This window comes from Hyperolius riggenbachi, chromosome 5 (genome assembly GCF_040937935.1).
Source record: "Hyperolius riggenbachi isolate aHypRig1 chromosome 5, aHypRig1.pri, whole genome shotgun sequence".
NCBI lineage: Eukaryota > Metazoa > Chordata > Amphibia > Anura > Hyperoliidae > Hyperolius > Hyperolius riggenbachi.
In genome coordinates, this window is record NC_090650.1 from 27,661,635 (window position 1) to 27,676,275 (window position 14,641).

Consider the following 14,641-nt stretch of genomic DNA (forward strand, 5'->3'; position numbering starts at 1 on the left):
TATAGGAAAGATATGGTGGGATATAAGAGTGGAAGGGGGAGGGTGTTACTGTGAAGAGGAGGATGAGTTAGTTGACATCTTCCGAGCATATCGAGCTGGATTTTGGAACTGTCAGTGCAATGAGCAGTAAGTAGAGGAAGGGGTTAAACAGGGTGATGGGGCGTCTGGTGGCAAACATATGGGAGGGAGTCTGATGCTGTCAGGTAATGGGACCTCATTATACTCTAGATTGTACAATCAGCGCCTGTGTAATTGTCGAATTTGATGCTAATGATTAATGAATTAAACATGTGCCATCAATTAGTCCTGGGAGAATAATTCTGCATAAAGCGGCGGGTAATGTAATTACAAGACACAGACATAACGAGCTGTTCACATCCTGCATCAGAGAACGAGAGAGGGGGAGGGGCGAGACCCCGCGACTGGGGACCAGCACTTTACATGCACTGCGCTCTCGCCATTCCGAGATGCCTGCACAGCATATCACAAGCCACACATTGCTAGACACAAAAGCAACAGCGCTGACCGAGACAGCGACACACTGACAGGAGAGGGACGAGTGTGCAACACATACACACACTGTCAGGAGATGGACGAGTGTGCAACACACACACACACACACTGTCAGGAGATGGACGAGTGTGCAACACACACACACACAGGAGACTGAAGAGTGTACAACACACACACACACACACACTGACAGGAGACTGATGAGTGTTTAACACACACACACACACACACACACACACACACACACACACACACACACACACACACACACACACACACACACACACACACACACACTGACAGGAGGCGGACGAGTGTACAAAACACACACACTGACAGGAGAGGGATGAATATGCAACACACACACACTGACAGGAGACATACGAGTGTGCAACACACACTGACAGGAGACGTACGAGTGTGCAACCTACTGACCGGAGACAGATGAGTGTGCAACACACACACACTGACAGGAGGCGGACAAGTGTGCAACACACACACACACTGACAGGAGACTGACGAGTGTGCAACACACATACACACTGACAGGAGACGGACGAGTGTGCAACACACACACACACACCGACAGGGGAAGGACGAGTGTGCAACACACACACACACACACACACACACACACACACACACACACACACACACACACACACACACACACACACACACACACACACACACACTGACAGGAGATGAATGAGTGTGCAACACACACAGACAGTAGATGAACGAGTGTGCAACACACACACACACACACACACACACACACACACACACACACACACACACACACACACACACACACACACACACACTGACAGGAGGCGGACGAGTGTGCAACACAAACACACACACTGACAGGAGGCGGACAAGTGTGCAACACACACACTGACAGGAGGTGGATGGGCAACAGTGTCACTGCATGCGTTTGGCACTGAGTCACTGTGTGTGTGGTGTGTGTGTGGTGTGTGTGTGTGTTTATACAGAGTGTACATAGAAATAGAAGAGTGTAGAATTAGCAGTAGACGGTAGTGACGTTAGTGTAATGGTGCCCATTATTGATACAATCCCGAGGACTATCGATCGTCTGAAAAATTGATCAATCTCATCAATCTGATCGAATTGGTTAACAGTTGGTTAACTATACTAATGTATAGTGTCATCTGTGTGTGAGAGAGGGTGTAGTACAGTGTCACCTGTGTGTGAGGAGACAGAGGGTTGTAGTACAAAGTCACCTGTGTGTGAGAAGACAGAGGGTTGTAGTACAGAGTCACCTGTGTGTGAGGAGACAGAGGGTGTAGTACAGAGTCACCTGTGTGTGTGAGGAGATAGAGGGTGCAGTATAGTGTCACCTGTGTGTGAGGAGACAGAGGGTGTGGTATAGTGTCATCTGTCTGTGAGACAGAGAGTGTAGTACAGTGTCACCTGTGTGTGAGGAGACAGAGGGTTGTAGTACAAAGTCACCTATGTGTGAGAAGACAGAGGGTTGCAGTACAGAGTTACCTATGTGAGGAGACATAGGGTTGTAGTACAGAGTCACCTGTGTGTGTGAGGAGACAGAGGGTGCAGTATAGTGTCACCTGTGTGTGAGAAGACAGAGGGTTGTAGTACAGAGTCACCTGTGTGTGTGAGGAGACAGAGGGTGCAGTATAGTGTCACCTGTGTGTGAGGAGACAGAGGGTTGTAGTACAGAGTCACCTGTGTGTGTGAGGAGACAGAGGGTGCAGTATAGTGTCACCTGTGTGTGAGGAGACAGAGGGTGCAGTATAGTGTCACCTGTGTGTGAGGAGACAGAGGGCTGTAGTACAGTCACCTGTGTGTGTGAGGAGACAGAGGGTTGTAGAACAGTGTCACCTGTGTGTGTAAGGAGACAGAAGGTTATAGTACAGTGTCACCTCTGTGTGTGTGTGTGTGTGAGGAGACAGAGGGTTGTAGTAGAATCACCTGTGTGTGAGGAGACAGAGGGTGTAATGTATGGCTACAAGTTGTAATATGGAGCAGCCCCAGTGATGTGGATGGTGGGGATGCAGTGTTGCCAGTGTGTGAGGAGACAGGGGGTGGAGTTAGAGGTCTCACCTGACTGGCCAGGAAGCTGGCTGTTGGGGGCTGTGCTTATCGCCCTAGGTGGCCTTTTTCCTGGAATCTTCACCGTAGTTCGAAGAAGATCGATCTGCTTCCCATGAATATTTTGCATATAATCCTGGAAAAAGAAAAAAAACAGCAATGATCATAATTTCCTGGGAACACAAATATACTCAGGACGTTGTATTTATTCCAGGCAGACAAACATAAGCAGTGGCGTCATATACAACCATAACATTGCATACACAGCATGTAGGCGTGTGCATAGAATAGTGGCACTTTACATCTACACACCCATATTGGAGGCTGTACATACTCAACTGGATTGGTGAGGAATATACTGTACATGGTAAAGTTGGATCAGTGGGAAAAGTACAGGGCACAGCTGGATCAGTGGAAAAGGCACAGGGTGGAGTTGTATCAGTGAGAAGGATACAGGGGGGGGGGCTGGATAAATTGGAAAGGCAGAGAGCAAACCAGGATCAACTAGGAGATTGAAGCTGAAGCAGTAGGAAGAGCACAAAATGGAGCTGAATATGTCAGTTGGGCACAGAGTGATGATGGATCAGTGAGAAAGCCAGTGTGATGATCAATGAGAAGGGAACTTAATGCAGCTAAATCACTGAGAAGGAAATAAGGCAGAGCTGGTTCAGTGAAAAAGTTACACAGCAGAACTGGAGCTGTGAGAAGGATGAAGAATGTAGCTGGATCAGTGAGGAGATGTACCACACAACAAATAAATAAAACGGTCAGCTAGAGAGACGTAAATAACATGTAGCTGGATAAATTGGAATAGGTTCAGAAAGGAACTGGATCAGTAATAAGGGAATATGGTGGAGCTGGATCAGTGAAACCGAAGTATCATGGAGCTTTTGTGAGCAGTACAGAAAGGAATTGGATCAGCGAATAGAGTAGAGGGCAATAGCGAAAAAAAAGGACAAGGTGGAGCTGGATCAGTGCAAAAGGAACAAGGAGAAACTGGATCAGAAAGAATGGGACAGTGTGGCAGGGTGGAGCTGAATAATTAAGAAAAAGGGACAGCGTGGAGCTGGATGAATTACAGAGGTACAGGGTGGATGAGAAAGGGATAAGGTCAGTGAGAACAGGGTGACAGCGTGGAGTTGGATGAATGAGAAAGGGATGATGTGGAGCCAGGTAAATGGGAAAGTAACAGTGTGGAACTGGATAAGTGAGATAGAGACATGGTGGAGCTGTATAAATGAGAAAGAAACAGGATGGAGTTGGATCATTGAGCTGAGACAAGGTGGAGCTGGATCACGGAGATGGGAAAAGGTGGAGCTGGATCAGTGAGAGTGGACAAGATGGAGTTGGATCAGTGAGAAGGGAGACAGTGTAGCTGGATCAGTAAGATGGGATAAAGTGAAGCTGGATCAGTGAGAAAGGGTGAAGGTGGAGCTGGACAAATGGGATAAGCATAGGGTGAAGTTGCATGAATAAGAAAGGAACAGGGTGGAGCTGGATCAGTGAGATGGGACAAAGTAGAGCTGGATCACCGCGCTGAGACAAGGTAGAACTGGATCACTGAGATGGGACAAGGTAGAGCTGGATCAGTGAGAATGGACAAGGTGGAGCTGGATCAGTGAGAAGGGAAAAGGTGGAGCTGGATCAGTGAGAAGGGAAAAGGTGGAGCTGGATCAGTGAGAAGGGAAAAGGTGAAGCTGGACCAGTGAGAAGGGACAAGGTAGAGCTGGATCAGCGAGATGAGGCAAGGTAGAGCTGGATCAGTGAGAATGGACGATGTGGAGCTGAATCAGTGAGAAAGGGCCCTCGTAGAGCTGGACAAATGGGAAAAGTACAGAGTGGAGCTGAATCAGTGAGATGGGGCAAGGTGGAGCTGGATCAGTGAGAATAGACAAGATGGAGATGGATCAGTGAAATGGGACAGAGTGGAGCTGGATTAGTAAGAACGGTAAAGGATGGAGCAAAACAAAAACATTTTGTGCGGATCTGTGACTGCTGCCTTCCTCCCCCCCGGCCACTAATTAGTGCTTCTCATTTCCTGCTCAGAGCTATTAACACTCATCATTATCACACATCAATTAACTTCTCTAAACAATCTAATTGATGCCAAGCAGACAATTAACACAAGACGAGGAATTTCCAAATCTGGCGGAGAGCTGGGCTGCCATCCCGCACACTGCGCTGTATCTGCTGTATCTGTCCTACCAGTGTAAAGCCTGCATCTCTATACAACCTAACACCAAAACTGCCTGCTTACCATACAATGTACTGAATATCCCATCACAATACAACACATGACATTAATAAGCCATTACATACGGTCAACAAATTGATCGGACATGCTGCAAGATGTAGGGGCGACTTGCTCGATCGTGTGTGTGTGTGACGTTAACGGCAAACGATATTTGAACTAGCGACAAGACCCACAACGCTGTCCCCCCTAATGTGTAATGTACCTCAATGATGCCCAGTGCTAAATACATTACCTGTCCGCTGCTTGTCCTCCACTGGCCACGGGGGCATTCCTCGCTCCATGTGTGATGTCACACATGCTCCCGTGTGTACACTCGAAGACACGTGGGGCGCGTGTGTGGAGCGAGGTGTGCAACCGGGGCCATTGGAGGACAAGCAGCGGACAGGTAATGTATATAGTACTGGGCCAGCCTCATTACACATTAGACTCTGTAACAAAATGTTCAGCCTTATTTCTTCTATCCCATAAGTTCCTATACCTGTTCTAATGTGGTCTGGATTACTGCAGCATTTTCTAGTTGCACAGTGTCTGTATTATCTCTGTTATATAATCTAATCTTCTTTCCTCTGATGGCTTTGTTGGGCTCAGGCACTCAGGCAGGAATGTGCTGGTCTGCTTGTGATGGGATAGAAGCTATACACACCCTCTCCACACCCCCTGCAGGCTCTGTGTGAGTCACAGACTGAGCTCCTCTCAGCCCATCACAAGCTGGTTAGAAGCCATGTCTTTTTTTTGTAAACACTGCATAAAAATGGCAATTACAAGCCAAGATTGCAGCAGGGAGTGGCAGAAACAGCACAGAGGGGCCCAGGAGAACATAATGAATAGAATGGTATGCTTTTTAGAAGAATTTTAGAGTACAGATTCTCTTTAACGACTTGAGGACCCACCCTTTACCCCCCCTTAAGGACCAGCGCTGTTTTAGCTGATCTGTGCTGGGTGGGCTCTGCAGCCCCCAGCACAGATCAGAGCAACCAGATCGCCCCCCTTTTTTCCCCACTAGGGGGATGATGTGCTGGGGGGGTCTGATCGCTCCTGCCTGCCGGGTGTTGCGGGGGGGGGGGGGGGGCACCTCAAAGCCCCCCTCCGCGGCGAAATCCTCCCCCTCCTTCTCCTACCTGGCCCCCCCTGGTGACCGCGCTGCACAGGACGCTATCCGTCCTGTGCAGCCAGTGACAGGCTGTCCCCTGTCACATGGCGGCGATCCCCGGCCGCTGATTGGCCGGGGATCGCCGATCTGCAGCAGCGCCGTACAATGTAAACAAAGCGGATTATTTCTGCTTGTGTTTACATTTAGCCTGCGAGCCGCCATCGGCGGCCCGCAGGCTATTCACGGAGCCCCCCGCCGTGAATTGACAGGAAGCAGCCGCTCGCGCGAGCGGCTGTTTCCTGATTAATCAGCCTGCAGCTGGCGACGCAATACTGCGTCGCTGGTCCTGCAGCTGCCACTTTGCCGACGCACGGTATAAGCGTGCGGTCGGCAAGTGGTTAAGTAGGCAGAGGTGAGGCGGCAGATGCAGCAAACAAGGCCGATTCCCGATCAATTTCAGCATGAAACTGATTGGGAATCGGCCTTTTCTGTATAAACTGCTGCTCTCTTATCAGATTAGATCACAGAGTGATTTGTCTCTTGTTCGAATCTGCCTATCATAGCTACTGGAGATGTATGGCTACCTTAAAGGGACACTATCAATTGACATTTTTTTTTCAATTGAGATAGGAAATGTTTGGGAAGTGCTGCTAAGTGTTGGTGGATACATCTGAACCCTTATCTCTCTGTTTACGGTTATCTAATCCCTTTCACATTTTTCTGATGGCAGTCTGCTGAAATTCTGATGGCAGACTCAGCCATGAGGGGAGGGGGGATTACCTTCACAGTGCATCATTAACTCTGTGTGTGCAGAGAGCTCAGTCAGAGACAGGCAGAGCTTTCTCTCACAGAGAGCAGAGGAAATGTATCTCATGTGCAACATAAACATCTGTAATTGTGTGTGTGAAACCTGATATATGAAAACAAAAGCCTGTAGGTAATCTGCTTCAATATTACACTGTTCTTAGCATGTCAGGTTGCAGAGATTCTTACAGATTCATACCTCTGCAAATGAGATATTCCAAACGAAGCTAAAATCTACACACAATGAATTACAGCTTTTGCCTCTGATATTTAACATGAAAAGTAGGAAAATGTTTACACAGCTACTTAGACATTATTTGTTCATTGTCATTTTGGAACACTTGGTTTGATGGAGTTCCTTTAATTCACACTCCATATAACATGACGTAGTGGCAGTGGAGTAAAGGTGGGTTAGTAGGCTGTAACTGGCAGACAGTGACAGCGAGTTAGGTTTTGTGAATGCAGGGTGGTATGGAGAGGTACAGAGATGGGAATAATGCTACCAAGAGAGAGCAGAATGCTGTCGAGATGAGGGTTGGTGGTGGTTAGGGATAAGAGAAAGCCTCTGGCGGTCTCGCAAGAATAGCCTCAAACTTCAGGTGGTACCACGAATTTTCAGAGTAACAGATTCACAATTGCATTGACGTTACTGGTGCCAACTTAAAGAACCACTATCACGAAAAATGGTAAAATTCAACCCTCTGGGCGATAATTCCGAACTGAGCTCAGGGTAAACCGCCTCAGAGGATTTCTCAGGCCCTGGTGGGCCAATTTGCATAATTTTTTTTTTGTTACACGCAGCTACCACTTTGCTAGCTGCGTGTATATACCAATCGCCCCGGGGCCAATCAGTGCCGGGCAGCGCTGAGCACCCGATCGGGAGTCCCTCTGACGTTGTTGACGTCATCCCGATTGTCGCCATGGCGACGGGGGAAGCCAAACAGGAAATCCCATTCTGAACGGGATTTCCTGTTGCGATCGGAGGGGGTGGGGGGATGCCGCTGCACAGCGGCTATCATGTAGCTAGCGCTGGGCTAGCTACATGATTAAAAAAAATTTTTAAAAGTGCTGCGCCGCCCCCTGGCGATATTATTGTATCGCCCAGGAGGTTAAAATATATGTAAATACATACACATAAGAAGTAGATTTCTTCCAGAGTAAAATGGGCCATAAATTACTTTTCTCCCATGTTGCTGTCACTTACAGTAAGTAGTAGAAATCTGACGGAACCGACAGGTTTTAGACTAGTCCATCTCTTCATGGGGGGGATTCTCAGCCTAGCCTTTATTCTCTATAAAGACACTCCCTAAAAAGGATTTATACAAAGATGTTGGCCAGCCTCCCTGCTCACCGTACACTTCTTTGGCAGTTGGACGGAGAAACTGCCACTCACTAAGTGCCTTTGAAAATAAAGAAAACCCTTAGAACCCCCCCCTCCCATGAGGAGATGGGCTGTATGTTTAACTACCTAACGACCGTGTCACGCCAATGGGCGTGAACGCGGTGGTAGCCCCAGGACCGCCTAACGCCAACTGGCGTCAAGTCCTGGAGCTGCAGTTTCCCATGGAACGGGCGCGTGCATGCGCGATCGTTCCCTGCCCCTCCGTGATTAGCCTGCTAGCTGCGATAAACTGTTTGTAAACGAAAGGGGAAAGAAATCCAAAGGGGACTGAAATGGTCCAGTACAGAATGTTGTTGCGTACAATCCATTTTAAAAGCTACTAACCTCCATTTATGCAACTAAATACAATTTTGCAACCCAGTTTTTTTTTTGTTACTACTACTAGAGAATGAACTTGCTGTGAGTGTGTTTTAATTGTGGAAGGTTAACGATCGTTTGTATGTATATTGGCCACTCCCCTCAGCATCTGCAGTCCCCATAAAACCCTGGTCCCAGCAAGATGAGTATGGAATTTAAGAAAGGGCAAGACTAGCCCAAAACACGGTATTCAGGGCTGGTTCTAGACTTTTTGCCACCTGAGGCAAACTTGTGAGGATCCCCCCCCCCCCCCCCCCGATTGGTAGTATAATTGCCCCCAGTATAGGTAGCCTGGAGGGTCTAGCAGCCAGGGAGGGGGAGCAGCGGGCACAGCAGTGGTACAGTGGGCGGCATTGCAGGAAGTGACGGTAGCGGTGGAACGTAAGCAGGTGAGTCATTGCTTTCCCTGCTCGCTGCCTGATAGAAATGCTGCCCAATTAGCTGGAGGGGGAGCCCCAGGTGAGGGAGGGAGGGGGGCTCTGACCCCCTTCCCACCACTGCTCCCCCATCCTGGCTGCTAATCCCTCCAGCTCGGCACCCACCCACACTTCCGCCACCTGGGGAACCTGCCTGCCCTTATCTCATGAGCGGCCCAGGGCTGACCGTGCTGTTGTAATACCTGTACATACTGCTATGAAATAAACAAAGATTTGTTTGCTAAAAGCATTATATGGTTGAGCCCTGGACTTTATTTGAATTGTGTGGACTGTCTGAAGAGGGGTGGTCTCCTTGTGTCCAGAAGCTCCCAGCAACAATGAAAAGGAGGCCTGCGGGGTTCATTGCAAATGGTACTTTTGGACCAAGATCATGAAAAATTGTACAATTTAAAGAGACATTGAAGCGAAAAAAAAATGATGATATTATGATTTGTATGTGTAGTACAGCTAAGAAATAAAACATTAAGATCAGATACATCAGTCTAATTGTTTTCAGTACAGGAAGAGTTAGGAAACTCCAGTTGTTATCTCTATGCAAAAAAGCCATTAAGCTCTACGACTTTCAAGTCTTGGAGAGGGCTGTCTTCTGACTTTTATTATCTCAACTGTTTACTTTTTCTCTGCTAGAGGAGAGGTCATTAGTTCACAGACTGCTCTGAAATAATCATTTTGAATGCTGAGTGTTGTGTAATCTGCACATATTAGAGAATGATGCGATGTTATAAAAAACACTATATACCTGAAAAAATAAAAATATGAGAATATTTTCTTTGCTGCTAATCTTCTAGTAATTATTCATAGTACACAACCAATTCACTATATCATATTTTTTTTTTCGCTTCAGTGTCTCTTAAAAATACATTTAACCACTTAAGCCCGAAGGGTTGAAATTTTTTTACATCCGAGCAACTTTCACCTCCCATTCATTTGCCAATAACTTTATCACTACTCATCACAATGAATTGATCTATATCTTGTTTTTTCCGCCACCAATTAGGCTTTCTGTGGGTGGTACATTTTGCTAAGAGGCACTTTACTGTAAATGCATTTTAACAGGAAGAATAAGAAAAAAACTGAAAAAATTCATTATTTCTCAGTTTTCAGCCATTATAGTTTTAAAATAATACATGCCTCCATAATTAAAACTCACGTATTGTATTTGCCCATATGCCCCGGGTATTACACCGTTAAAATTATGTCCCTATCACAATGTATGGCGACAATATTTTATTTGTAAATAAAGGTGCATTTTTTCCGTTTTGCGTCCATCACTATTTAGAAGCCCATAATTTATTAAATCATATTAATATACTCCTTTGACATGCATATTTAAAAAGTTCAGACCCTTAGGTAACTATTTATGTGTTTTTTTTTTTGTTTTTTTTTATTGTAATTTGTTTTTTTTTTTAATTTAAACTTGTATGTGGGTATTTTTTGGTGTGGGAGGTAAACAGGGGTTTTTTAACGTATTTAAATATATTTATTTATTACCAAGTGTGTTTTGGGTGTAATTTGCTATTTGGCCACAAGATGGCCAGAATCAAAAAGTCCTGGGAGCGATCGATCTCGCTCTCAGGCAGAAGAAAGGAGACCAGAGCTCAGAAAAGCCGCAGCGTCTGAAGAGACGCTGTCGGCTTTTCTCCGGGGAGGTCCGATCAGCGAAAGGGATTTATAATCCCTTTCACTGATCGGTGGGCTAGCGGCCAGCAGCGGGGGCGCGCACAGGGGGGGGCGCGGGAGCGCGCGCGACCCGCGGGAGTGCGCGCAGCCCAACTGGACGAAAATTTTTGTCCAGTTGGGCTTAAGTGGTTAAAGACACACAAATAAGAAGTGCGTTTCTTCCAGAGTAAAATGAGCCATAAATTACTTTTCTCCTACGTTCCTGTTGCTTAAAATGAGCCATAAAATAATTTTTTCCTATGTTGCTGCAGCAGTAGATGGTAGAAATCTGACAGAACCGACAGGTTTTGGACTAGTCCATCTCCTCATGGGGATTCTCAGCTTGGCCTTCATTCTTTATAAGGACACTTCCAAAAAAAGTATTTATACAGAGAAGCTGGACAGCCTCCCTGCACATTTCTTTGGCAGTAGGATGGTGCAACTGCCATTCACTGAGTGCTTTTGAAAATGAAGAAAACCCTGAGAATCCCCCATGAGAAGATGAGCTAGTCCAAAACCTGCTGGTTCTGTAAGATTTCTACTATCTACTGCTGCAGCAACCTAGGAAAACATTATTTTATGGCTCGTTTAACTCTGAAAGAACCATACTTCTTATTTGTATGTGTTTACATGTGTTTTAAAGCGGAATATAACCCTGCATTTCAACTTTGCTCTAAAACATTATTTATAGCATATTATATGCAAAAAGCATTTTTTTTTTACTAGACCAGCATTGGAAGGGTTAAACACCGAGGTTTAAAATTTCGTGGAGGATATGCAGAAGTTCAGATTGTTACTTTCTATTTAGTTAAATGTATCTATTGAGAAATGTTACACACTCTTTGGCTGTCCTCCAACTCCTTCTCAGTTAGAGAGATGAGTCACATTCAACACTTAGTTACATTTATGTAAACAAAATGTATCTATGTCAGCTTCGGATGCGTCTGCAGAATGCTCCAGGAACTTTAAAGCACTGTGTAACCCTTCCAATGCTGGTCTAGTAAAAAAAAAAATGCTGGTTGCATATAATATACTGTAAATAATGTTTTAGAGCAAAGTTGAAATGCAGGGTTATATTCCGCTTTAAATGTTACCATATTCACAATAGTGATCTTTTAATTATTCTGGTCAACCAGCAGGCAAATACCCAGCATCCCGCCCATCAGTGTCCTCTCCATGAGCGGGCCAATGCTTGCTGCCTTTATTCAGAACACAAGGCTCAGGAGGGTACTCACGTGAAGGCTTGGGTGGTAGGTCAGCACACCATTGTCACACAGTGTCACATATTTCTTCTTCCATTCCTTGTTCAGAGATTTACCGCTTCTCTTTAGAAGGATGCCCTGAAAATAAAACCAGAAGATATCACAGTTTAGTAAAGGATACATTTCCTTCATCTCGCTTTACAGCATGAAAGAGGCTTCATGTACCTCATATTTTTATGACAGCAGGCACTTCCTGTGATCACTTCATAGCAACGTACACATTTCATGGATTCCATTTCTCAGGCAGATCCCGTGTCTAACCCAGTGGAAGGGAATGCAGAGAGTGGGAAAGAATGGGTAGGGAAGGCAGGGAGTGGAAGAGTAGTGGGAAGGGAAGGCAGGGAGTAGGGGAGGAATGGGTTGGGAAGGCAGGGAGAGTGAAAGAAATGGGAAGAGAAGGCAGGGAGTTGGGGAGGAGTGAGAACGGAAGGGAGTGGGAGAGGAGTGGGAAGTGGAGGCAAGGAGTGAGGAGGAATGGGAACACAGGGAGTGGGAAGGGAAAGCAGGGAGTAGGAAGGGAGGGCAGGGAGTGGGAAGAAAAGGCAGGGAGTTGGAGAGGAGTGAGAATGGGAGTGGGAGAGGAGTGGTTAGGGAAGGCAGGGAGTGGGAAGGGGAGGCAGGGAGTGAGGAGGAATGGGAAGGCAGGGAGTGGGAAGGGAAGGCAGGGAGTAGGAATGGAGGGCAGGGAGTGGGAAGGAAAGTCAGGGAGTTGGAGAGGAGTGAGAATGGGAGTGGGAGAGGAGTGGTTAGGCATGGAGTGGGAAGGGGAGGCAGGGAGTGAGGAGGAATGGGAAGGCAGGGAGTGGGAAGGCAGGAAGTAGGAATGGAGGGCAGGGAGTGGGAAGGAAAGGCAGGGAGTTGGAGAGGAGTGAGAATGTGAGTGGGAGAGGAGTGGTTAGGGAAGGCAGGGAGTGGGAGAGGAGTGGGAAGGGGAGGCAGGGAGTGAGGAGGAATGGGAAGACAGGGAGTGGGAAGGGAGGATAGGAAGTGGAGGAGGAGTGGGAAGACAGGGAGTGGGAAGGGAAGGCAGGGAGTTGGGGGAGAGTGGGGAGACAGGGAGTGGGAAGGAAAGGCAGGGAGTTGGGGAGGAGTGGTTAGGGAAGGCAGGGAGTGGGAGAGGAGATGGGGAAGGCAGGGAGTGGGTGAGTAGTGAGAAGGGGAGGCAGGGAATGAGAGGGGAAGGCAGGGAGTTGGAGAGGAGTGTTTTTACTTACCTGGGCCTTCTATCAGCCCCCTATGGTGGTCTGGTGCCCTCGCAGTCAGGTGGACACGGGACCACCGTAGGGGGCTGGTAGAAGCCCCAGGTAAGTAAAACAGTGGATTTTTTTTTTTTACAGTGGCTTAGGTGTCCCTTTAAAGGGAAATGGAGTGAGGAGCAAAGGCAGAGAAGGGAAGGCAGGAAGTGTGGGATTCTAGGGTGGAGGAATATGGGAGAGTGGGGAGCAAAATGTAATGGAGTTCAACCAAAAAACATCTTTTTTTTTACCTTTGCTCTTTGTATTACTTTACTAGTTTTGTCTTCCTCCCCTCTGGAATTTGGTTTGCTCCAGGAGTCCGTATAAAGGAGCTCCCTTGGTCTCACTGGTTGAATTCATGGCCCAGGTCACGGCTGCTGGTGAACACTTCCTGTACCATCGTTGTGACACCAACTTACAGGGCTACAGTGCAAGATGGGGGAACACATGTGACCCGGGTGCTGACTTCTAACGCGATGCTGACACATCGGCCTCCTTTCTGAACATACTCACCTCTGCCCTTCTAGAGGTCAGTTCGGTTTTCAAGAAAAAGCATAACAATTTGACCAAATTGATCACATGCCACTCTATGAATAAACTTATTATCTTGACCAGAACTATTCTCCTAACATGCTGCTTGAAATTAACAATCAAATTAACCAATTATGTGACAGCCAGTTAATTAACCTCTTGAGCCCCAGAGGTTTACACCCCCCTAGTGACCAGTCCATTTTTTACAATTTGGCACTTCAAAACTTTAATGATTTATTGCTCGGTCATACAACTTACCACCCAAATGAATTTGACCTTCTTTTCTTCTCACAAATAGAGCTTTCTTTTGGTGGTATTTGATTGCTGCTTCTTTTTTTATTTTTATTTTTTATTAAACAAAATATATCAATTTTTTTTTTTTTTACCTACCCCCCTTAACCACTTGAGGACCAGTGGATTTCTGTCTGATCTGTGCTGCGTGGGCTCTCCAGCCCGCAGCACAAATCAGGATTATGCCAGGGCGATCAGACTTACCCCTTTTTTTCCCCACTAGGGGGATGTCCTGCGGGGGGGGTCTGATCGCCGCCGGCTTACTGCGCTTTGCGGGGGGGCTCTTCAAAGCCCCACTCCGCAGCGTTCTCTGCGCTCCCTCCCCCTCTCCCTGTGAGATGCGCAGGAGGGATATCCGTCCTGCGCATTGAAGGATAGGCTTCAGCCTATCATAGGCCGGCGATCCCCGGCCAATCAGAGGCCGGCCGGGGATCGCCGATCTGCCTTACGGCGCTGCTGCGCAGCAGCACCGTATGATGTAAACAGCGGGGATTTCTTCCCCGCGTGTTTACATTTTGCCGGTGAGCCGCGATCGGCGGCTCTCCGGCTGTTCACGGAGACACCCTCCGTAAACGGACATGGAAAGGCCGCTCGAACGAGCGGCCGTTTCCATGGAAACCCGCAGACGACCAGTTTACGCCAATCGGCGTTAGCTGGTCGTCAAGAGGTTAAATTGACTATTCTCCCTCCAGGCCGCCATGGACACTGGGGAATATGGTGTAATTCGGCT

At 47.2% G+C, this 14,641-nt stretch overlaps 1 protein-coding gene across 2 annotated transcripts in view; it reads right to left on the reverse strand.

Annotated features, from left to right (window-relative positions):
* AGAP3 (ArfGAP with GTPase domain, ankyrin repeat and PH domain 3) overlaps positions 1–14,641 on the reverse strand; it is a 179,265-nt gene that overhangs the window by 19,214 nt on the left and 145,410 nt on the right. For both annotated transcript variants that reach the window (XM_068235247.1, XM_068235246.1), the window contains exons 10-11: positions 11,828–11,932; positions 2,602–2,725 (exon numbers count right to left, since the gene is read on the reverse strand). In XM_068235247.1, the coding sequence (XP_068091348.1) occupies positions 2,602–2,725; positions 11,828–11,932 (229 nt within the window). The remainder of the gene's footprint in view (positions 1–2,601; positions 2,726–11,827; positions 11,933–14,641) is intronic.